Raw genomic sequence first — 25,304 nt, forward strand, 5'->3', positions numbered from 1 at the left:
GTTCCACTGGTATCTGGGAAGCATGATTTGCTTTCCAGCACACCGGGCTGGTATTTAACATGACATTAGCTGCTGCAGTATTGAGTTAACTATAAAAGGAGATGATCCTTCTGGACAGAATCACTATCCACCAGACAGAGTGATTAAATTTACAGCTGGATTGGTGCTGATCAATATAAAGGAAATGTGAAACAACTTAATGTGCCCATCAGAAACAGCTGTCCCCAGGTTCTGTCCACACAGGACTCCCTGGACATCAGCTCCTCCCTGGGGGCCTCCATACACGTGGGACTGTCCAAATGCACAATGTCTCCTCCCCCAAACTAGATACAGTCGGTCAACTACACACTGAGCCAATCAGGACAGGCTGGGTTACGCTGGGATAATGCCCGAAGGTCAGCGGGGGAAGCGGCAATGGCGGACTCCTCATGGGGCTGCAAGTCCCAGCACTGGCCGCAGGGAAGGCTGTGTTCATCACAGTCACTCAGGGACCTAGGCTGGCAGAACACTTGCTGATGTGAACGCTGCGAGTCGTCACGTTAGAAGAAAAGTGCTTTGGAGGGCCTCGAAGCAGCAGTCCTGTGCCTTGGACTGGAAGCAGTGCGGGTCCCTTCCGTTCCCAGCTCATTCACCATAGCTGCGGTCGCACCCACCACAGGAGGCCAGGAAGTGCCATCCTGCCGCGTGCCTGGCCAGCAGAGAACGGAGGTATTTGGTAAACAACATCAATGACAACCACACTTATTTAAACTGCAGGTGTTGAAATCTGGCTGGATTTTAAACAAATCCATGGGCTCCAGCTATCTAATGAGAAGCTGTCATAGAATGAAGTATACGTGAGCCCCCAACCAGGGCATGCCAGTTTCCTTAGGACATGTGTAACCTGCCCCAAACCCATGAGTTTCAGAGGCTCAAAGCAATCTTCAGATGCACGGGAGAGAGTGTGGCAAGCTGTACCTCCTCCCCAAATTCCCTCTTCCAATGAGCAGCAACCACAGTAAATGCACCTTGACATACAATCTCCAAGTGGGCGAATGCATTGCATGATTGATTGAAACCAAATGGGTGAGGAATGGTTCTTATTTCACGCCTCTTCCTTTCCTTCAGGACCCAGGCTGGGGGCTCGCCTCATTATAGCCTTTATGTGGTGCCCTGTCCCTAGGGGAGGCTGGGCAGGTGCTCCCATCTGCTCAGTGTGCTCTCAGCCAGGTGCCCCGGGCTGTCCTCCATGCTGGGTGACACCCTGCCAAAAGTGCAGCTGGCATCAGAACACAGGAGGGGACAGCAGCCAGGCTGCAGTGGGCACCAAGCCTTGACATTCATACATGGCTGTAGAAAGGTTATTTCAAAGTTGTTTTTTATTCAACTGTTCTTCAGCAATATACAATACAGTTTATAAACAAGTGTCTGAACTTGTTTCCAATCTTTATTTAAAAATAAATATTATTGACAGTGAATTTTAATTATGATAGATGTGTTTTTTTAATCAAAATGCCTCAAAAGAAATAATTTAATAAAAAAGAAAAGCCCCCAAAGAAAAAAAGTAAATTAAAAAAAATCCTAAACACAATAATCTACTAAAAATATTTCGCTTTGTCAGAAAGGCTTTGACCCCAACATTTGTACATATTATCCTAAAGATAACTGCTCAACAGTTCGTGCAAAATGAAGACCTGGAGGAAAAGTGTAGAAAAGAAAACCACATTGAAGTAGAGAAATCATTGATTCCCATGAAGCATGGGCCAAACTCCAAATTATCTGGAAACTAGATGAATTATTTTAGGTGTTCCTACATTTGTGTAACTTCCCCAAAAATATGATTTATTTTCCATGTGGACATTTTCATGCGTCTCTCAGTCTCTCTGTGTCCATTCAGCGACTGGGTCCTCACCGAGGGCCCCTGGGCAGGTGGTGCGTGGCCTCTGAGATGCTCGGGTTGGCCATGTCTGTCAGTGTCCCTCCAGCAGGCGCAGGAACTTATGCAGAGCTAACAGAAGCAGGGACAAGAACGGGTCTGTGGTGTAGCTACTGCCGGTGCCTGCAGGGGATGAGAAAACAGGCAAGGTTAACTCCTAAGTCACAAGAACCAAGCAACTCACAGCAGACCGGGGACAGTGAGGCTTCCCCAGGCTGGGGCTGCTCGCGCTCAGTACCCAGCTGGAGGCTGGTGCCTGGTGGCTGCCTTGGTTAATGACAAAACATTTTGCTGCTGTGGTTTGTAATGTACAGACCACACGCTTTAAGATCCTAGTGAGATCAGACACAAGTGCCTGGCCTGAAGTGGGGTGTGACAGCTCTAATGTCCAAGCCATTACCTTATTTTAATAGAAAGATGGTATGGGCTGGGCAGGGTGGCTTACATCTGTAAGCCACCTGGGAGACTGAGACTGGAGGATCACTTGAGTCCAGGAGCTCGAGACCAGCCTGGGTAGCATAGTGAGACCCCATCACAAGAAAAAATAAAAAATTAGCTGGGTGTGGTGGCATTCACCTGTAGTACCAGCTACTCGGGAGACTGGATTGCTTGAGCCCAAGTTGGAGGCTACAGAGAGCTATGATCGTGTCACTGCACTCTAGCTTGGGAGACAGAATGAGACTCTGTCTCAAAAAAAGAAAAAAGAAAAGACAATATGCTTCCTCCTCCCCAGATACCATGCTGCAAAATGTCCTCATCATTTCCGGCCCTGCTTGCCCTCCTCCTCCATGAAGGCTACATGATTGCACACAAGTCTGTTCCTTGGGCATCTCCGCATCCTTTCCACACCACCACCTAAACTGCGCAGCTTTGCACTCCTACGCGCCCCGTCTCCGGCATTCTGATGCTGCTGGGTGAGTCTTTTTTCCACAGCAACCTTGTCTGTGCACCCTTTGGGCTACGGTGCGGAGCTGAGAAATTGCAGGTTGGTGGAGGTGAGTGGGCTCATTTGAGGAATGACCCCAGTGCCGTCTGGGTCACTCCCATCTGTCTCTCCAATGTGATCATAACCTAGCCCCTGACCTGCTGTGGCGGCTGTAACCCCTGTGCCTCACCCTGTTTCACCTGGGCCGCCCGCCTGGCTCCCCGTCGGTCCTTAGGGTCTTCATCTGTTGTAAGGCCTCCTGTGCAACTGGGGAAAGCCCACTCATGAACCCTGGGCTTCTCATCTGGAAAGTGGGATGCTCCCTCCAGGGTTATGAGAGGAGCAAGTGTGAAAGTGCCCTGCATGCTCCTTGGTGCTGCCAACCCCCCGGGGGACGTCACTGCTACTTGCTTAGAGTCATCAGCTTGAGCTGTTGCAGTTTCCAGCCTGGTCCTGCTCATCTGCACCATCCGGAAGCCTCTCTCCTCACGTCTCTTGACCCCATTAGCTGGGCTGCAGCCCCATGCCTTTGAGGAGGTGTGGGAAACCCCGCCCTGTGTCAATTTTCAGCAGTGCAGAAGGCTGCTTTCACTCTGCCACTGCAGCCAAGACGGCTGGTTCCCTCCAGCCTTAATAAACAGAAACTTGAGGCTTTGCTGACAAGGCTGGGTCTGAATGCACAGCTCTCCTCTCTCCAGGTGGGGTCACCCTTAGTCCTTCCTATCCAAGGCATTCCGATCCCTAATCCTCCCTGCTCTGGCCATAGCTGTCTCTGTCATGGAGTTCATGTCCTGGCCCCCATCATTCTCTTTTTGCAGAAGGAGGAGGTTGCACAAATCATCTGGCCTGAAACTCTGAGATTCCATCTGACCACTATGGGAAACATAGGCTGTGTTCAAACATCTGCATGCAAAGCGGGTGGTGCTGTCCGAGGGGCAGGTGAATTGTCCACAGACCATTGCTTCTGCACACAGTTCTCGGCCTGGCTGAGAAGTCTTAAGACACCACAATTCCAGGTGTGCAGACATTTCCTCTCTGGATCTTCATGCTTCAGGCAGTCATCCCTCCTGGCCCTCCTGCAGCACAGCTCAGGCTGGTGCTCTGCCTCTGGGCCCCTTCAGTGGGAAGAATCGTCCAGCGGTGGTCACTGCAAACACTCCAATCTGCTCTCGTTCCTTGCTCATTTGTGTCATGGATCACTGGGAAGGATGAGGGTTGGATGCGGTGATGGATGAATTGATGGATGCCCAGGTACCTGGCTAGAATTCACCGAGGTTCAGGTGTGTGGAAAGTGGGGATCCAGCCAGAAGAGCAGGGCGCTGCCTCCTGGGTACTTTGCTCACAGCCAGATTGGGCCCATGGGCCTCACAGATATCCTGGCTCTGATTTATTTTTATTTATTTATTTTTTTGAGATGGAGTTTTGCTCTTGTTGCCCAGGCTGGAGGGCAATGGCACAATCTCAGCTCACTGCAATCTCAGCCTCCTGAGTAGCTGGGATTACAGGCGTCTGCCACCATGTCTGGCTAATTTTTTGTATTTTTAGTAGAGACAGGGTTTTACCGTGTTGGCCAGGCTGGTCTCGAACTCCTGACCTCAGGTGGTCCACCTGCCTCAGCCTCCCAAAGTGCTGGGATTATAGGCATGAGCTACCATGTCCAGCCTTTTAAGATTATTTTTATTTTTATTTTTTTGAGACAGAGTCTCACTCTCATCCAGGCTGGAGTGCAGTGGTGTGATCTCGGCTCACTGCAACCTCTGCCTCCCAGGTTCAAGTGATTCTCCTGCCTCAGCCTCCTGAGTAGCTGGGACTACAGGTGCCTGCCATCACCCCCGGCTAATTTTTGTATTTTTAGTAGAGACAGGATTTCACCATGTTGTCCAGGCTGGTCTTAAACTCCTGACCTCAAGTGATCTGCCCACCTAGACCCCCCAAAGTGCTGGGATTACAGGTGTAAGCCACCGGGCCCGGCCCCTAGCTCTGATCTTTATGCTTCTGCAAATTCTGATGTGAAGGCAGGTGCAGGTGAGCCAGAAACAATCCACATGAGGTGATTAAAGGTGGATGCACCTGTGCATGGAACGCCAGAGCCTCAGGGTACGCAGCGGCAGGGGAAATGGTCAACTGGAGGGTGAGTCTGGCAAAGTAAACCTTGCCTGGTGCCCCGTGGGACTGTTGGCTTGGAGATTTCAGGAGACATTTAAAATTGCCTGAAGTACTCCCAACTAGTCATTGGCGCTCTCACAGTCTCACCTACTCATGTTTAAAAGGTTTAAAATGGCAAGGTTTTCAAAACACCGTTGATTGAAATAACCAGCCTGCCACTCTGTGCTGGGCCAGGGTGGAGGCTGCAGTGGCAGCGGGCTGCAGTGTTGGCTCCTGGAGGCTGACGCCTGGGAAGGGTTCAGCCAAGGTCTGCTGTGTCTCTGCTGGTGCATGTCTGCACAGGTAGCCAGCGTGTGGCAAAGGACATGATCTTGTTCCTTTTTATGGCTGCATTGTATTCCATGCTGTATATGCACCAATTTTCATTATCCAGTCTATAATTGATGGGCATTTGGGTTGGCTCCATGTCTTTGCTATTGTGAATAGTGCTGCAGTGAACTCATGTGTGCATGTATCTTTATAATAGAATGGTTTATATTCCTTTGGGTAAATACCCAGTAATGGGGTTGCTGGGTCAAATGATATTTCTGGTTCTAGGACTTTGAGGAATCACCACGCTGTCTTCCACAATGGTTGAACTAATTTACATTCCCACCGACAGTGTAAAAGCGTTGCTATTTCCCCACAGCCTTGCCAGCACCTGTTGTTTCTTGACTTTTTAATAATCACCATTCTGACTGGAGTGAGATGTATCTCATTGTGGTTTTGATTTGCATTTCTCTAAGGATCAGTGATGTTGAGCTTTTTAAAAAAATGTTTGTTGGCCGAATAAATGTTTTCTTTTGAGAAGTGTCTGTTCATGTCCTTTGCCCACTCTTTAATGGGGTTGTGCTTTTCTTGTAAATTTGTTTCAGTTTCTTGTAGTTTCTGGATATCAGACCTTTGTCAGATGGATAGATTGCAAAAAATTTCTCCAATTTTATAGACTGTCTGTCCACTCTGATGATAGTTTCTTTTGACGTACAGAAGCTCTTTAGTTTAATTAGATGCCATTTGTCAATTTTTGCTTTTGTTGCAATTGCTTTTGACACTTTAGTCATGAAATCTTTGCCTGTGCCTATGCCCCAAATGGTATTGCCTAGATTTTCTTCTAGGGTTTTTATAGTTTTGAGTTTTACATTTAAATCTTTTTTTTTTTTTTTTGAGATGGAGTTTTGCTCTGTTGCCCAGTCTGGAGTGCAATGACACAATCTCAGCTCACTGCAACCTCCACCTCCCAGGTTCAAGCGATTCTCCTGCCTCAGCCTCCTGAGTAGCTGGGATTACAGGTGTGTGCCACCACACCTGGCTGATTTTTGTAATTTTAGTAGAGATGGGGTTTCACTATGTTGGCCAGGCTGGTCTCGAACTCCTGACTTCAGGTGAACTGCCCACCTCAGTCTCCCAAAGTGCTGGGATTACAGGCGTGAGCCATCATACCCAGCCTACATTTAAATCTTTAATCCATCCTGAGTTAATTTTTGTATAAGGTGTAAGGAAGGGATCCAGTTTCAATTTTCTCCATATGGCTAGCCAGTTTTCCCAGCACCATTTATGACATAGGGAGTCTCTTCCCCATTACTTGTTATTGTCAGGTTTGTCAAAGATCAGATGGTTGCAGATGTGCAGTCTTATTTATTTCTGAGTTCTCTATTCTTTTCCATTGGTGTATGTGGCTGTTTTTGTACCATGATGTTTGGTTACTGTAGCCTTGTAGTGTAGTTTCAAGTTAGGTAGCATGATGCCTCCAGCTTTGTTCTCTTTGCTTAGGATTGTCTTGGCTCTATGGACTCTTTCTGGGTTCCACATGAATTTTAAAATAGTTTTAATTTTTTTATAATTCTGTGAAGCATGTCAATGGTAGTTTAATGGAAATAGCATTGAATCTATAAATTACTTTGGCCAGTACAGCCATTTTCACAATATTGATTCTTCCTATCCATGATCATGGAATGTTTTTCCACTTGTTTGTGTCCTCTCTGATTTCTCTTGCCTTATTGTCCTGGCAAGAACTTCCAATACTATGTTGAATAGGAGTGGTGAGAGAGGGTATCCTTTTTTTTTTTGCTGGTTTTCAAAGGGAATGCTTTCAGCTTTTGCCCATTCTGTAGATATTAGCTGTAGGTTTCTCATAAATGGTTTTTATTATTTTGAAGTATGTTCCATCAATACTTTGTTTATTGAGAGTCTTTAACATGAAGGGATGTTGAATTTTATTGAATGCCTTTTCTACCTCTACTGAGATAATCATGTGGCTTTTGTCTTTGGTTCTGTTTATGTTTACTGCCTAAATTTCAAAACTTATTATTGGTCTATTCAGGGATTCAGTGTCTTCCTGGTTCATCTTGGGAGGGTATATGTAACCAGGAATGTATCCATTTCTTCTAGATTTTCTAGTTTATTTGCATAGAGGTGTTTATAGTATTCTCTGATGGTTTTTTGCATTTCTGTGGGGTCAGTAGTGATATCCCCTGTATCATTTTTTATTGTGTCTATTTTCTTCTTTCTTTTCTTCTTTATTAATCTAGCTAGCAGTCTATCTATTTTATTAATTTTTTCAAAAAACTATCTCCTGGACGCATTAATTTTTTGAAGGATTTTTCATGTCTGTATCTCCTCTAGTTTCATTCTGATCTTGGTTAATCATTTCTTGTCTTTTGCTAGCTTTTGGGTTTTTTTGCTTTCTGTTCTCTAGTTCTTTTAGTTATGATGCTGTGGTGTCAATTTGAGATCTTTCTAGCTTTTTGATGTGGGCATTTAGCGCTATAAGTTTCCCTCATAACACTTCTTCAGTTGCGCCCCAGAAATTCTGGTACACTGTCCCTGTTCTCATTGGTTTCAAAGAACGTCTTGATTTCTGCCTTAACTTCATTATTTACCCAAGAGTCATTCAGGAGCAAGTTGTTCAATTTCCATGTAATTGTGTGGTTTTGAGTGAGTTTCTTAATTTTGAGTTCCAAATTGATTGCACTGTGATCTGAGAGACTGTTATGATTTCAGTTCTTTTGCATTTGCTGAGGAGTGTTTTACTTCCAATTATGTGATAAATTTTAGAGTAAGTGCCATGTGTCACTGAGAAGAATGTATATTCCGTTGTTTTTGGGTGGAGACTGTAGCTATGTTTCAGGTTTGCTTGATCCAGAGCTGAGTTCAAGTCCTAAATATCCTTGTTATCTTTATGTCTCAGTGATCTGTCTAATATTGACAGTGGGGTGTTAAAGTCTCCCACTATTATTGTGTGGGAGTCTAAGTCTCTTTGTAGGTCTCTAAGAACTTGTTTTATGAGACTGGATACTCCTGTGTTGGGTGCATATATATTTAGGATAGTTAGCTCTTCTTGTTGAATTGATTCCTTTATCATTATGTAATGCCCTTCTTTGTCTTTTTTGATCTTTGTTGGTTTAAAGTCTGTTTTGTAAAACACTAGGATTGCAACCCCTGCTTTTTTCTGCTTTCCATTTGCTTGGTAAATTTTCCTCCATCCCTTTATTTTGAGCCTATGTGTGTCTTTACATGTGAGATGGGTCTCTTGAATACAGCACATCAATCTGTCTTGACTCTTTATCAGCTTGCCATTCTGTGTCTTTTAATTGGGGCATTTAGACCATTTACATTTAAGGTTAATATCATTATGTATGCATTTGATCCTGTCATCATGATGCTAGCTGGTTATTTTGCAGACTTGTTGCTGTAGTTGCTTCAGAGTGTCACTGGTCTTTGTACTTCAGTGTGTTTTTGCAGTGGCTGGCAACAGTTTTTCCTTTCCGTATTTAGTGCTTCCTTCAGGAGCTCTTGCCAGGCAGGCCTGGTGGTGACAAATTCCTTCAACATTTGCTTGTCTAAAAACGATTTTATTTCTTCTTCACTTATGAAGTTTAGTTTAGCTGGGTGTGATATTCTGTGATGGAAATTATTTTAAGAATGTTGAATATTGGCCCCCAATCTCTTCTGGCTTGTAGGGTTTCTGCTGAGAGGTCTGCCATTAGTATGATGGGCTTCCCTTTGTAGGTGATCTAGCCTATCTCTCTGGCTGCCTTTAACATTTTTTCCCTCATTTTAACTTTGGAGAGTCTGATGATTATGTGTCTTAGGGTTGATCGTCTCATGGAGTATCTTTCTGGGGTTCTCCAGGTTTCCTGAATTTGAATGTTGGCCTGTCTTGCTAGGTTGGGGATGTTCTGAGTGACATCATGAAGTATGTTTTCCAAGTTGCTTCTGTTCTCCCCGTCTCTTTCAGGTACTCCAAACAGTTGTAGGTTTGGTCTTTCTACATAATCTCATAGTCCTTGGAGGTTTTGATGATTCCTTTTTATTCCTTTTTTCTTTAATCTGGTCTGCCTGTCTTATTTCAGTGAGATAGTCTTCAAGCTCTGAAATTATTTCCTCTGCTTGGTCAATTCAGCTCTCGGTACTTGTGATTGTATTGTGAAGTTCTTGTGTTGTGTTTCTCAGCTCCATCAGGTTATTTATATTCTTCCCTAAACTGGTTACTCTGGTTAACAGCTCCTGTAATGTTTTATCATGTTTCTTAGCTTCTTCGCCTTGGGTTAGAACATGCTCCTTTAGCGTAGCCAAGTTTGTTATTACCCACATTCTGAAGCCTCCTTTTGTCAATTCATGCACCTTGGCCTCTGCCCAATTCTGTGCTCTTACTGGAGAGGTGTTGCGATCATTTGGAGAAGAGGCACTCTGGCTTTCTGAGTTTACAGTGTTTTTTCATTGATTCTTATCTTTGTGAGTTTATCTAGCTTCGATCTTTTTTTTTTTTATGTGGGGACTTTTTGTTGTGGGAACTTTTTTGTGGAGTTGCTTTTTTCTGTTTGTCTTTCTTTGAATTGTCAGGCCCTGCTTCTGTGGGGCTGCTGTGGTTTCCTGGGGGTCCACTCCAGACCCTATTAACCTGGGTCCGTCCCACACCTGGAGGTGTCACCAGTGGAGGATGCAGAACAGCAAAGATGGCTGCCTGCTCCTTCCTCTGGGATCCATATCCCAGAGGGGCACCAACCGGATGCCAGCGAGAACGCTCCTGTATGAGGTGTCTGGCGACCCCTGTTGTGGGGGGGTCTCAGTCAGCAGGCATGGCATCTGGTACCGCTTCATGAAGCACTCTGGCTGCCTCTTGGCAGAGGGAGTGCACTATGCTGGAGGGATCCCACTTGTCCAGACTCCCCAGATTTCTTAGAGCCAGCAAGGAGAAAGACTAAGTCTGCTGATCTGTGGAGACCGCTGCTGCTCCTCCCCACAGCGGCTCAGTTCCAGGGAGATCAGACTTCTGTCCCTATACCCCTGGGTGTAGTTGCTGAAATTCCTGCAAGTAGGCCCCACCTGGTGAGGAGGGATGGGTCAGCGTCCAGCCTAAAAAGGCAGTCTGACCATGATCTGCCACAGCCGCTGTGCCGCACTGTGGAGAATTCCTCCTGGGTCCCCCCAGCACTGGCCGAGGGGAAAAACAGCAGACTGGCGCTGCAGTGATGACTGCTGCCCTTCCCCCCAAAACTCAATAGTCTTAGGCAGTCTGTAGTTGAATGGAGTGCTTGGGACCCAAGGCCCTGGTGGCATGGGCTCAAGATGGGGAGAATCTCCTGATCCACGGGTGGCGCATATCTGTGGAAATAGCACGGTTTGCTAGGTCAGGTAGTCTGATCCCTCACTGCCTCCCTTGGCTCGTGGTGGGAGCTCCCCTTGCCCCACGTGGCTCCCAGGTGGGCCACGGCACCACTCTGCTTTTCCTAGCTCTCCGTAGTGTGGACTGTCTACATTCCTGAATACCTCAGTTGCCGGTGCAGGATTCCTCAACCACTTATTCTGAGACATCCCTGGATTTTTGGCTAAAGAAGGACCTAGGATTTGCAACCTTTTGCTACCTGATTCATCAGACATATAAACATTCTAGGTTTCCCAAATGAATCGGGGCAGACCAAGGAAGACTGGCTTCCAGGCTGGCCCTGAGTCAGTGGGGTCTGTACATCAGCAATGGTTCAGAACTCAGAAGTCTTGCAGCCCTGTGTCCACCCCCTCCCTGGGCATCGCCTCCTTTTCCAAATGTGACACAAGATGCACAGAGGTGAAGGAGGTTGCCCTGGGTCACACTGTCTTTCCCACTGTCTAGCACTTGGCCTCTGCTGTCCATTGCTGTCCAGAATGACAGGTCCTAGCCCACATTGATCCTACAAGGCAGGACCCAGAGGGTGCATTTGGCTCAGCTGAGGTAGGATCTTTTTCCTATCCCTGTAGCCTTTTTTTTTTTTTTTTTTTTTTTTTTTTTTAACACAGTGTGGAGACATTCCACACCGTTCCTGGGGGCTGTGTGCTGAGCGGGCTGGCTGGCATGCAGGCTGATGCATTGATTGGATGCTAATGGTTTCTTTATCTATTCCCTCCTTTCCTAAGGAGTACCAGAAATAGCTTTGGAGCATGTGGAAGTTTATCTGTCATGATTAAGCTGTAGAATCAGGCTGCTTGAGAGGTGAGGGAAGCCCTCCGATAGAACAGTAGCTGATTCATTCCTTCTATTAAGCAAGTATCATCATTTTGCTGATCATTCTTCTTCAAGGAATCGAAGCTTCTTTGGCTCAAGATTAAGATATCAATTAAGATATTAATTTTTAATCATTCAGATAGTGAGCAGCATAAGATATGCTGGAGCCATTTGAAAGACACCCTCCACGAACACAACAGGCATTTCCACTTCCCCTGCCCCCCCACCCCACCACAAGCACACTGAAGGTGCCAGCCCAGCAGCTTCTGTCTGGAAAATGCCTCATTTCCATTTATCAAACAAAAGCAGAATTCCAAATCCCTGCCAGAAAGCAATATGGCAGCTCTCAGGCCATTTCATGCCTTGTGATAAAAGTAAAGGCGAAGGTTCCTCCAGTCTATCCTCTGTGACCCAAGCTCTGCCCAGACCTGTGAGTTAGCTTCCTGGAGAGTAGGGAGAAGGGCTGGTCATCCCCAGATTGGCTGGGACTTCCATAGGCATGGAGTATCTGGTCTGTGCTATGGAATGGAGTGCAGAGGGGGCTGCTGCTACCCTGTGGGCTTTGGGACCACAGTGGGGGGTTCCCAGCTTACCAGCCTGCACAGCTACCCAGGGCAGCCACTGCCCTCTCTCCACTGCCCATGTTTCTAGAATTATGGATGGCTTCCCGGTCTGCCTTTGGGGAAATACAGGCCCCTGCTGTGGTCTGTGGCACTTGTAGTATGGCTGTGGCTTAGAAGAGAATTGCAGCTCTCTTCACCAGGACTGAGGAGCCTCTGGGCCTGGCCAGCTCCCCGGCCCCTGCAAACCTTCTGGTGGCCTGGGAGCTGCAGCTAGCGTCAGGGGTTTGCAAACAGTGCTGTTTTTTGTTTGTTTGTTTGTTCGTTTTGTTTTGTTTTGAGGGTTGAGAAGAGTAAGTAAAATGAAGACACATTTGAGGCCTGGATCTACACACAAAAATGGCAACAGGCCGGGCTTGGTGGCTCACGCCTGTAATCCCAGTACTTTGGAAGGCTGAAGCGGGCAGATCATTTCAGGTCAGGAGTTTGAGACCAGCTTGACCAGCATAGTGAAACCCAGTCTCTACTAAAAATACAAAAATTTAGCCTAGGATGGTGGTGCATGCCTGTAGTCCCAGCTACTTGGGAGGCTGAGGCAGGAGAATCGCTTGAACCTGGGAGGCGAAGGTTGCAGTGAGCCGAGATTGTGCCACTGCACTCCAGGTTGGGTGACAGAATGAGACTCTGTCTCAAAAAAAAAAAAAAAAAAAAAAGTAGAAAACAGGCTGGTCTGGCTCTTGCAGCCTGGCTAAGTGGAGGCTCATTCTGTAGGCTGATGCTGTAATGCTTCTCCTGTCTTTCACGTGCTCTCTCCAGTATTGCACAGAATATTCCCATGTTGAGTACAGGCAGCCACTAGAGAAGAGCTAGTTCAAGGGGAGACATTGACATCTTAAGACAAAGCCGTTCCAACAGTAAGCTTGGATATTCTATCACGAGGACAACCACGGGGGTCTCAAGAACGGGCCCCTCCTCTGTGTCAAGCAGATCAAGGCCACTGGAGTCTGTTCTGCATTTTGTGCTGTCATAGCACATGGATTGATTGACAAGGTCTCATGCTGTCACTCAGGCTGGAGTATACAGTGGTGCAATCATAGCTCACTGCAGCCTCCAACTCCCAGGCTCAAGTGATCCTCCTGCCTCAGTGTCCTGAGTAGCTGGGACTACAGGCACAGGCCACCATGTCCAGATAATTAAAATTTTTTTTGTAGTAATGGAATCTTGCTATGTTGCCCTGGCTGCTCTTAAACTCAAGTGATCCTTCCCCCTTGGCCTCCCGAAGTGTTGGGATTATAGGTGAGAAGCACCACGCCTGGCTTATAACAGATCTTTAGTCAGAGCAAGAGCTTCTTGGCTGGAAAGGTTAGAGAACCAAGCCTAGGGTCCTGGATGGGGGCCCCTCAGCTCTGATGTTCAAGTCTATTTCTAGTCTCTTTTGCTGTCGTCTGAGAATGAAACCAGACAGCTGCCCTCAAGGGGCAACAATGGCCTTGATGGGCTGGACTTGAGCATCCATTTAGCCATGGGGACACTGGCCTATCTGCCTGGGGCAGCTAGGAGCAGACCTGCTCTTCCCTATTCCCCATCACCTGCCCTGGGACCCGCTCAGGAGTGCTGCAGAAGGCCACACCCCAGCTGAAGGAGGAGGCGCTGTTTCCGAGCTTCCTGGGGCCAGGGTACAACGAGTGTCTTCTGGGTTTGCAGGGGCTTGTGGAATGACAGCAGGAGAGGGCTCTAGTAGCTGTCCTGGCTACCAGTCAAACCCCTGTGGGGAGACCAAACCCCATCCTTTTCCCTGTGGGGAGACATACATGGTCCAGATGCCAAAGCCAGGGTCAGGGCCAGCATTAGGGCAGCACCAGGAGTCTCCTGGGCAGCATTGGGGCAGCATCGGGGGTCTCCTGGGAAGCATTGGGCCAGCGTCAGGGGTCTCCTGGGCAGCATTGGGGCAGCACCAGGGGTCTCCTGGGCAGCATTGGGGTAGCATTGGGGGTCTCCTGGGCAGGATTGGGGCAGCATTAGGGGTCTTCTGGGCAGCATTGGGGCAGCACCAGGGGTCTCCTGGGCAGCATTGGGGCAGCATCGGGGGTCTCATGGGGCAGCATTGGGGCAGCGTTAGGGGTCTCCTGGGCAGCATTGGGGCAGCGTCGGGGGTCTCCTGGGCAGCATTGGGGCAGCGTCGGGGGTCTCCTGGGGCAGGATTGGGGCAGTGTTGGGGGTCTCCTGGGCAGCACTGGGGCAGCGTCAGGGGTCTCCTGGGCAGCATTGGGGCAGCGTTGGGGGTCTCCTGGGCAGTATTGGGGCAGCGTTGGGGGTCTCTTGGGCAGCATTGTGGCAGCGTTGGGGGTTTCCTGGGGCAGCACTGGGCCAGCGTCAGGGGTCTCCTAGGAAGCACTGGGGCAGCGTCGGGGGTCTCCTGGGCAGTATTGGGGCAGTGTCGGGGGTCTCTTGGGCAGCATTGGGGTAGCGTCGGGGGTTTCCTGGGGCAGCACTGGGCCAGCATCCGGGGTCTCCTGGGAAGCACTAGGGCAGCGTCGGGGGTCTCCTGGGCAGTATTGGGGCAGCGTAGGGGGTCTCTTAGGCAGCATTGGGGCAGCGTCAGGGGTTTCCTGGGGCAGCACTGGGCCAGCGTCAGGGGTCTCCTGGGAAGCACTGGGGCAGTGTCGGGGGTCTCCTGGGGCAGCATTGGGGCAGCATCGGGGGTCTCCTGGGGCAGGATTGGGGCAGTCTTGGGGGTCTCATGGGGCAGGATTGGGGCCGGCATCAGGGGTGTCTTGGGGCAGTATTGGGTCTCTCCTAGGGCAGTGTGGGAGCAGCATTGGGGGAAGCGTCAGGCTTTCCTGGGGCAGCACAGGGGCAGCACTGGGGGCAGCGTCGGGGCTCCCCTAGCAAATGGCCTTTCACTCTTCTACTCTATTTCCCTACCTGCCCCACTCCCTGATTTCCTGGTTACAAAACGCTGTCTTCTGCAGAGCCCAGGGACAAGTAAAGGAATAAAGTGGCAACCTGAGGGCTATGTCTGCTTTGCAGAAGGGTCTAGTTTGGTGCACACAGTCTTACAAATTGTAAATTATAATCCGGCATGTAAAAAGTTGGGAGACTTCTGTGTAAAAGCAGAGACTCAGGTATTTCCTAGAAAGGCCCCAGAACCAGTAACCCCGGGCCTGCTTTTCCACCAAGCTACAGGATGCTGGGGTGGGCACAGGGCTGACTGCTCTTCCCAGCAGAAATCCTTCCCCTCATTCATCCCTGTTAGCCCCTAGCCTGGGCCCAGGGTGAGCTGCCAGTCCTGCTCCCGCCACCTGCGTGATTGGGCCCCTTTTGCTCAGCCAAACTGGTCCTTCCTGGGTGCCTAAATTCGCACTCTACGTGCCCGCCCTGGCGAAGGACCCAAGAGGCCTGGCTTGCGTCCTATCTCTGTCTTTACCCAGTTGTGTGGCCAGGCACACCTGTTCATTCATGTGGAGGGGGCTGGCTCTCCTAGCTCCCACATTCCCAGTTTCCGATGGGGCCCCTGAGCTTCCCCACCCTGGGAGCATCTGGCAGGATCTCCCAGGTCCTGCTGCGAGCCTGGCTCCCTGCTTTCCCCTGGTCGCACCACTGGCCCAGCCTGCTGCAGGGTAAGAACCTGCCACCTTGCAAGGAGGCTGCCTCCCTTGTTGACATTTTAATGAAAGACTCTTCACAGATATTTATTCAAAGGGAGTCAGCAAGGAATAAGTGAGCATTCATAGAGTTTGGGTAGAAATAGTTTCTGCCATGAAATGAATGTGTTCTGTAACTGGGCAGAAGTGAGGGGCTACTGATGCAGCTGGGCTTTAAAGGAAATCAAGATATTCTGAAGAAAAGTAGAGTGTGGGGTGCGGACCTGCCAGAGCAGACGAGATGTGTGCCCATCCTCCTGCCCTGTCCCTCGCGCCCAGGCCCTGGACAATCAGCTCCTGGGTTTGCAGACAAGCTGTCCTCCTGGGGGGTGACATCAGATCCCCTGGGGATGATGCCCAGATGGCAGCCTCCGTGTCCAGGCCGTGGAAGGAGCCTGAGCACTCCTGGGTAAATGGGGCCAGACTGCCCGTCCCCTGCCTGTTTTTGCTGTTCCCTGCTGTGCCCTCTCTCTCCTGCCACAGCCTGAGTTCAGGCCTCCATCATGCCCAGTGACAGCAGCGGCCTCTAAAGCATTCTCCTGCCTTCTTCACCACTTGTGCCCCACTCTGTCCTTCGGACGCACCTGGACACTCTTCCTGAGGTGCAGAACCTTTGATAACTGCCCTCTGCCCACAGGAGAAGGAGCCACTGCCTGGGTGCCACAGTTGGGGTTTCTCCATAATCTCCCATCCCCGCACTTTACTCTGGCCACTTCCCTGCTGCAGCCGTGTGCTCTGGTTCCCTGCAAGCATCTCCAGGCTGACTCCACAGAACGACTACCTGCTACTTTTCCTTTGTCTAGATGCCGCCTCCTCCAGGCAGCCCTCCCTGAGCACCCAGACACAGAGGGCTTGGCACAAATGTCCATGCTGTTTGTTCAGGTGCCCCTTGCCTCTGCCTTCCTCTCTTTCGCTACCCCATAAGTGCCTTCCTCACACATCCTAGCTCTCTAGTCATGGGGGAAGCCCATGCACCAGAGAGCTGGCCTAGAGCCTCCCTCTCTCCTCAGCTCCCAGCAGGCAGCCCCACCGGCAGCCAGGACATGGCAATCGCCTGGTGTTGCAACTGAGGACCTCCAGCAGAGAGCAGACCAGTCAGGCAGACAGAACTCAGCACCTTTAGGGTAATGAGGCAAAGGTTGCCAGTGATCAGGACCAAGTATGTGATCTATATTAAATTTAATCCTTGTGACGGCAGGAGTTACTTTCACCCCTATTTTATAGTTGGGGAAACTGAGGTCCAGGGAGGTGAAGTGATTTGCCCAAGGCCTGGGATTGCCATAAGAAACAAAACACCCATTGAATTTGAATTACAGAAAAACAATGGATACTTTTCAGTCCAAGTATGTCCCAAATATTGCATGGAACATACTTATATTCAGATGGTACTGGTGGTTTATCTGCAATTCAAATTTAACGGGGGTCCTATATTTTTATTTGCTGAATCTGGCAACCCAAAAAAGGCCACACTGAGATAAACAGCGGGGCGGGGGCTCACACCTCCAGTGGGGTGTGGATGGCAGGGACCAGGCCAGTCAAGCAGAGAGAACCCAGCAGCTTTAGGCCTAAAGAGCCAGAACTCTCCTTTCCCCAAATGCCTCAGCCCGACCCCGGCCCCCGGCCACTTGCAAGGGAAGGAGAATGGGGATGAGATTTTTCCCTGAATGTTAATATTCATGGCAGCTTTTTAATGTGGCCAACTTTGTCGTCACCTCCTCTCCAGTTTCATTTCTCTTTTGAAATAACATCTTGCCTCAAAGGCCCTTTAATGATGTCACTTACTGTGAATGGCAAACCAGCCTTTTCTCTGAGGTCCAGCAGCTGCTGTCAGAGGGCGCCACAGGTGGACCTCATCACAGTGGGCACCGGGGGGCTCCCCAGGCGGGGATGGTGAGACTGCCTCCCTCAGTGGGGAACCCATTCCTCACTTGGGGGACCCCTTGCCCCATCTGGATTGCTAATCTTCGAGGCTGTGGGCTGCTAACCGGCATGCAGTTCTTAGCACCAGCAGCTGCACTCCGCCCCTGCAAAACAATTTTCCCCTTTATCCCTCTAAGTGGCCTTAGGAGGTAAAAGCCACTTTCCCCATTCATAGGTGAGGTCCAGAGAGGTTGAGTGACTTGCCTAAGGTCACACAGTAGGTAGGTGGTAGAAAATTACCTCCAGTGACTCCTTAGTACCTATAAATGAGTCTAGGTTCCTTAGCCAACTGGGAGCTTCTTTACCCAGTGGCCAGTGCCGCCTTGCCTGTCTTCACACTCTTTTGAGGGCCTTGAGCTCCAGGTAAACAGGGCTCCTGCCCTGGGGGCTGCCTGCTCCCAGGCTCTCCTGCCTCCAGGCCTTTGCTCAGTCTGTTCCTGGGATGTCTAAGAAAGACTTTCATTCATTCATTCAACATACGTTTTGTGAGCTTCTCAGGGTATGAGCAGCGTGCTGGCTGATGAGGACATATACAGTTGAGTCAGCTATGATGTCCACTCTCTAGGGCACACCTTATAGCAGGGGACAGGAGTCAGATGGTAACATGCTCTGGCCATCCACATACAGCCCTGAAAAAATGGAGCTTGCCTTGGAGCCGTAGGACAAAGGGAACCTCAAGACTGGGTCAGGGAGGGTCGGATGTCTGAAGAAGACCCAGGGTCTCAGGAGGATGAAGATGAGTGAATGGGAGGTCCCCAGGGTCGGCAGGGTGGATGCATGATGGCACTGTGGGGCAGACTAGGGCGCTGGGAGAGGGCGTAGCCAGGTGAGAAGAGTTAGGTCTTCAACCTGAGACAGGGACTCCTGGGAACTTGAGGAGCAAGAGGAATTTGTGATCTGCATTTGAAAAGAGCACTCCTAGGTTCAAGCAATTCTCCTGCTTCAGCCTCCCAAGTAGCTGGGATTACAGGCATGTGCCACCATGCCCAGCTAATTTTTGTATTTTTAGTAGAGATGGGGTTTCTCCATGTTGGCCAGGCTAGTCTTGAACTCCTGACCTCAGGTGATCAACCTGCCCTGGCCTCCCAAAGTACTGGGATTGCAGGCCTGAGCTACCGTGACCAGCCCAGAGTGCTCTTGGGCACAGTTTGGGAATCACTCACCCTAGGCTCTCTAAGAGCCCCTTCCAGAGCTAAAACTCTGGGACCTGTGAATGCTAGAGCGCTGGTGTGTCCATTACGCAGATGGCAGAGCTGGGGGAACCTGTCCGTATTTTGAATGAGTGGAGCCTGCCCCTCCTTGAAGTCCCCTCTACTAGCGCCATTTAAACCCCAGTTGTGTGGGGGTATCTCACCTCCCCACTACTGTCTTCCCGCCCTTGGAGGCAGGGTGTGTCTTGGATCTTCTGGGTCAGGCAAATAGTGGGTAGTCAATTAATGCCTGCTTAAGAAGGCTGCTCACTGTGCAGGTTCAGGCTTCAGCCCCTTGTCCTGTGCACTGGAACTGGGCCTGGCCATGCAAAGGCAGGGATGGTGGAACAGGGCCCGAGGTCGGGGAGGAGGCTGCAGGTCCCTCCCGCCAGCACACACAGGACGTAACATCCATTCTTTCCCATTACAGCCCGCCTTTGGGTGCCGCCTCAGTGACACTGGATAGTTCTTTCTGTTTCACAGTGAGGACTTTTCTTTAGAAACACAATTTAACCGAAAAGGTTAACATATTTTAATTGCCCAGGGATAGTGCTCTGAAAATTCTATAACATGTGCTCATTAAATGAAATTAGCACAAAGGAGCTGCCCGGGATATGTCACGCATTAAAATACGACTCTGTAGAATAGAACGTATTATGAATTATTGCCTTGTGTATTTTCGTTACATTAGTCTTTACTGTGAATACAGTTATTCATCTGCCCACCTGGAGATGGGGTTTTTTAAATGCCTGAAAAACACGTTAATTTGTACGTGGACAAGAATCAGCAAATCTGGGCCAGGCTGCATTCACCAAAGTACCCAGTGCCCAGTAGAGGGAGGAGATCCGCTGCTCCCGTCCCCGGAGGCTGAGGAGTTAGGGGAGCTGGAAGCAGGTTGGGGTTGGCTGTGTCCACTCGCTCTGCCCATCCCTTCTGTCTATGTTCAGTGGCCTAGAGACTGCAGGCAGAAGCATGGAATGGCATGGAGTTCTGGGCCCTACCACCACCTGGAGCCTTTTTTCCTATGGCCTCCTTCCTGGAAGACATGGCTTGAGTGTGCAGTGTTCAGTTGCTGGAAACTCCAACCTTAGGTATACCTGCAACCCCAATCCCACCCATCCTGCAAGGCTCAACTTGTATCCCAAATCAACCCATCTTTAATCCACGTTTTGCCTACTTATCTATTTCTCCTTCTTTCTACTCTCCATTCACCTGTCCACCTACTCACATCTCCTTCTTTCTTGTGGCCCAGCTATTTATTTTTCTGCCCATTCTCAATCCACTCATCTATCTTTCCATCCATCTGTCCATTCATTCTCCCATCCACCCACCCATCTACCCATCCACTCATCATCCTTCTACCCACTCATTCATTCTCCCATCCACCGACCCATCTATCCATTCGCTTATCATCCTTCTACCCACCCATTCATTCTCCCATTCATCTACCCATCCACTCATCATCCTTCTACCCACCCATTCATTCTCCCATCCACCCACCCATCTACCCGTCCATTCATCATCCTTCTACCCACCCATTCATTCTCCCATTCATCCACCCATCTACCTATCCACTCATCATCCTTTTACCCACCCATTCATTCTCCCTTCTACCTACCCATCTACCCATCCACTCACCATCCTTCTACCCACCCATTCATTCTCCCATCCATCCACCCATCTACCCATCCACTCACCATCCTTCTACCCACCCATTCATTCTCCCATCCATCCACCCATTCATTCTCCCATCCATCCACCCATCTACCCATCCACTCATCATCCTTCTACCCACCCATTCATTCTCCCATCCATCCACCCATCTACCCATCCACTCACCATCCTTCTACCCACCCATTCATTCTCCCATCCATCCACCCATCTACCCATCCACTCACCATCCTTCTACCCACCCATTCATTCTCCCATTCATCCACCCATCTACTCATCCACTCATCATCCTTCTACCCACCCATTCATTTTCCCATTCATCTACCCATCTGCCCATCAACTTATCATTCTTCTACCCACCCACTTATTCTCCCTTCTATCTACCCATCTACCCATCCACTCATTCTCCTTCTACCCATCCATTTATTAGCCCATCCATTCATCCTTCCTTCCACTCATCTATTAATTCTCCCATTCATCTACTCATCCTCTCATTCTTTCTTCTGCCCATCCATTCATTCTTTCATCATCTACCCATCTTTTCATCCTTCCTCCCACCCATCCCCCATCCATTCATACATCCTTCCCTCCACTCACCCACCAGCTACTTGTTTTTTCCATCCATTCACCCTAGCACCCATCCAGACATCCATCAACCCATCCATCCAATGAGTCCAAGCCCCATCATCTCTTGACTGGATCACTGCCTCCAAAGTGGTCTCCTCCATCCACTGAGTTCATCCCACCTCTCCGATCTCCACATGGTAACTAGAATGACCATTTCTGAAAGCATCATGCCCTAGCCACTCAAATCCCAAGTTGCTTCCCATCCCACTGCCCTTAGGATAAAGTTAAAGCTTCCTGGTCTATTTAAAAGGACTTACAGTTCGACCCTGTTTGACCAGTAAACTCCTCTTGACTTAATTTTCCCTTTGCTTCCCCTTCTTGCTTTCTCTGCACCTACCACAGTAAGCTTTTGCCAGGCCTTTGCATTTCCCTAGATTCCTTTTGCCACAGGATGTTTGCACATGCGATTCCCTCTTCCTGGAAAGCTCTACCCTCTCTTTTTACCTGGCTAACTCTTAACTGTCTTCCTGATTGTGGCTCCAGTGTCACTTTCTTGGGGACCCTTCCCTGACTGGTCAAATCTCTCTATTCTAGCTTCCATAGCCCATGGGCCTCTCCTTTAGGGTACCAGCTGTGGTTGCTAATTTCCACTTGCTATGTGACTATTTGGTCAATGTCTGTCTCTCCCTCTGTCACTTTCTCAGGACCTCATTAGTCTTAATCACATTGCGCCCTCAGTGACTGGAAAAGTTCCTGCACATAAAAAAATGCTCCATGGACATTTGCTGGATGAGTGGCTGAATGAATGAATGAACTAGTACCAGGTCCAATGAATATACGATAGTAGGGAGACAGCAGTGAGAATGAACCAGGCCTGCTCTCTAGGGCATCATTCTGGATGGGGCACTCAGCCAGGTGTTGACTGCAGGACAGGGAAGAAACTGCTGGAAGCCCTGAGGCAGCAGCAAGACATATTTGGGTGCTCAGAATGAAAGAAACTCCTTTGTCTGTAGGGTCAGAAAGCCTTCACCCAGCTACCAGAGCACCCAGGCTCCACCTTTCTGAGTTCTTCCCAACTACTAGTCCATGCTGGCAGCCCATTATTTCTGAGTCCTTCTTGTGCCTCAGCTGAGCCTTGAGTTCTTCCTCCTGCATGATCAGCATAACTCGACCACGAGCTCCTCCCTGGGGTAGGGACTACATCTGCCTGATGCTCTGGATAGCCCCCTGCCCCTTGGCTGGGCCAGACCAGATACAGTGGACTAGGAACCCCCACTCCCACTCAGACCAAGCCTGATGTGATGTCAGCTCCCTCTTCTACGAGTTTATTAAAGATCCTTCCCTGGGCCAAGCGGCATTTGTATGAGAATCAATTGTAATAAAAGTCACTGTAAGGGGACTGACATTGCAGCTGGGCTTTCCTGGCTTAAAGAAAACTGTGCATTCCTCCCTGAGGGCAGCTGATGGGCAGCAGGCCAGGGTCAGCAGAGGGAGGGCTCTCCGTCTCTAGATCTACCCAATTACAAGTGGGTGGGCCTCCAGCAGGTAGAGTCTGCAGTGAGCTGTCTGTGCTGGGTGGGAGGCAGACTCACATGTGCGTGAGGGGTGGAGCCAGGCAGGAGTGGTCCTGGCTTCCTGGCCTGGCCTGCAGCCTGCTCGCACTCCCAGCACATCCCGGAGGTGGCATCTCTGTCCTGCATTCTTCTCACAGCCTGGGTGCCAAGTGGCACCTTTATTGGCAATCATTGGGCACAGTGAGCCACAGCAAGGGAAGATGGGTGGGTGTGAACACGAAAAGCAAAATGCAGGAACACACGTAGAAGCAGTACACATCCTGAGCCTGTAACGGTGGCCTGAGCCCCATCACCCCACAGGCCCATCTCTGTGGGGCACTCCCTGACACAGGCAGTGCTCCCTCTCTCTCTCACTTTATCTCTGTAAAGGCCCCAGTGACAGGGACTCTGGGCACTTCCTCTCAGCCTAGACATACCCCAGGAGTCTCTCTGGCTATATGACATGGTGAGACAGCTTTCTACCTTCTCCTGGCTTCTCCCATGGAGACACAGCTGTCCAGTGCTCCAAACACGAGGCTCTCCTCTCAGCTCTTCCTTGCCAGCTAAAAGGCCTTACCCCTTCCCGTCACAATGCCCCCCTTACTGGCAGAGGCCTATATGACAAAGAAGCAAGACCAGGCATGACACAATGCAGCTTTCCTCAGGAGCCCAGTTGGCACAGCCAGGCCATGCGAAACCAAGATGAAGCTGTCCTTGTTCACCAAGGAGCTCCTGACTCATGGCAAACAGTCCCAGCCAGGCTAGGATGAAGACATGGCACCATCCCCATTTTTCTACCTTCCCCCCTCCAAATGACACAGCCAGAGAATGTACAAAAATAGCAACTCTTTGAGCCATTTCAGTCTCATGGCCCTTTCTGTTCCTGAGCTCCATCAGCCCCATCACTGAGACGGTGTGCATGTTTGTCCCCTCCAATCTTGTGTTAAAAGGTGATCCCCAGGAGGTGGGGCCTGGTGGGAGGTAACTGGGTCATGGGAGTGGATCTCCCACAAATGACCTGGTAAGGAGGTAATGGGTGAATTCCTACTCCATTAGCTCCCATGAGAGCTGACTGTTTAAAGAGCCTGGCACTTTCTCCCTCTCTCTCTTGCTTCCTCTCCTACCATGTGACACACCTACTCCCCTGCCTTGAGTAAAAGCTCCTGAAGCCTCACCAGAAGCCAAGTAGATGCCGGTGCCTTGCTTGTACAGCCTGCAGAACTGGGAGCCAAATAAACCTCTTTCCTCTGTAAATTACCAGCCTCAGGTATTCCCTGATAGCAATGCAGAATGGATGAATACAATCACCATTAGCTCCATCATGCTCAAGGCATGTGCAGGAGGGAAGGCGGTCTCACGATCAGAGCATCCGTCCAGCTTAGTAAGCAATCTGGATGGTTAACGCCATTCCCATGAATAACGCTGGTTACCAAAGCCAGCATCCATTGAACGTATTCTAGGTGCCAGGCCCTGTGCTAAGCTAGCATCTTTCCATGGATTATCCCCCGATCCTGCCAACTGCTCTCTGGCATGGGAATTGGTGTCGTGTCGATGGTAACGGACGGAACTCGCATACGGGGAGTGAGAAGTGATGGTCTCAGGATTCCAATCAAGTGGTTGGATATACCCGGAAAACGGAAGTATAATACTTAGGGTCTGAAGGGTGAGAGGGAGAAGCCCACAATGTGACTTCTGCAGGGCCAGAGCCCTGTAAAGGCCCAGAAATGGGGCAAATTTGTTGGTATTCAAACCCTGGCTTACCTCTGAGCCAGCCAGCTGAACAGTGAGGAACATTTGAAATGTCAGGAGAGAATGCAATGGTTGGAAGTGGTGGTGAGGGTAACCTCCTCCAGAACCACACTCAGCCTCCCTTGGGTGACGCTTCGGTTCTCCCGCCAGCGTTGGCAGCTCTGGGGAGCGCTGACCTGCCTACGTCGTTTTCCTGTTCTCAGTCTCTAACGGGCATTGGATGCTCAGCTGGGACTCCTAGGGGTGCCCTGTCCCTCTCAGCAGCCCTTCTGGGAAGCTGGTTACTTCTGAGCTGGACCAAACAGGGCCTAGGGGTGTGGGAGAGTAGGTGGGTGGGTGGGGTGGGGGGAAAAGCTTCTGAAATGTCCCCTTTGGCTCCTGATGTCATGCCAACCCCAGGACCCCTCAACATTCCTCTCAAACTGAAAAAGCCAGAGCCAACTGAAGCCAGTCCAAAGTAGCTTTGATATTTCAACCTGGAGAGCAGTAACAACAGAACAGAACAACCAATAACTTCCAGAAACAGGACCGCTGGCAGGGACAGGCTTCGCACCAGGTCTGTCTCTCAAGGGGTGCCCTGTGAAGGATGCAGGCAGAAGGGGCTGGGCTATGCACACACTTTGCAGCCACTGGGGGTGCTGCTATCTGCAAGCAGCCCCCCTAGCCACCTCCACCGCTGGCTGCTCAACAGCAGCTACACCCTAACCCCCAGGAGGCCAGATTGGATCCTGCATCTTGGTATTTAGAGCACATCTTCCCTGAGAGCACCAGAGTCACTGACAAGCAGGCTAATTTCCCCAGAAGCACCACTCTGGGGAAGGAGGTATGTCATCCTTCATCAGGTATAGGCAGGAATCAGGAGTTATGGGGCTGAGCCTGTTGTCTTCCCATCTCAAACTTCCCTGCAGCCCTTACGTAAGGCAAAGTGAAACTTCTCACTGCTCTGGATACACGTTTCCAAGAGATGCCTGGTGATAGTCAGCAAAG

General features: G+C 49.9%; 1 protein-coding gene across 2 annotated transcripts in view; it reads right to left on the reverse strand.

Moving 5' to 3' along the window:
* Positions 1 to 1,340: 1,340 nt before the first annotated feature.
* The window catches only part of VSTM2B (V-set and transmembrane domain containing 2B), a 34,869-nt gene continuing 10,905 nt past the window's right edge, over positions 1,341 to 25,304 (reverse strand). For both annotated transcript variants that reach the window (XM_064381537.1, XM_021666665.2), the window contains one exon: positions 1,341 to 2,038. In XM_064381537.1, coding sequence (XP_064237607.1) covers positions 1,950 to 2,038 — 89 coding nt within the window. In that variant the 3' untranslated portion in view covers positions 1,341 to 1,949. The remainder of the gene's footprint in view (positions 2,039 to 25,304) is intronic.

Source organism: Aotus nancymaae, unplaced genomic scaffold, assembly GCF_030222135.1.
Source record: "Aotus nancymaae isolate 86718 unplaced genomic scaffold, 86718_ANA_hifiasm-v0.15.2.pri h1tg000028l, whole genome shotgun sequence".
NCBI classification, from domain to species: domain Eukaryota; kingdom Metazoa; phylum Chordata; class Mammalia; order Primates; family Aotidae; genus Aotus; species Aotus nancymaae.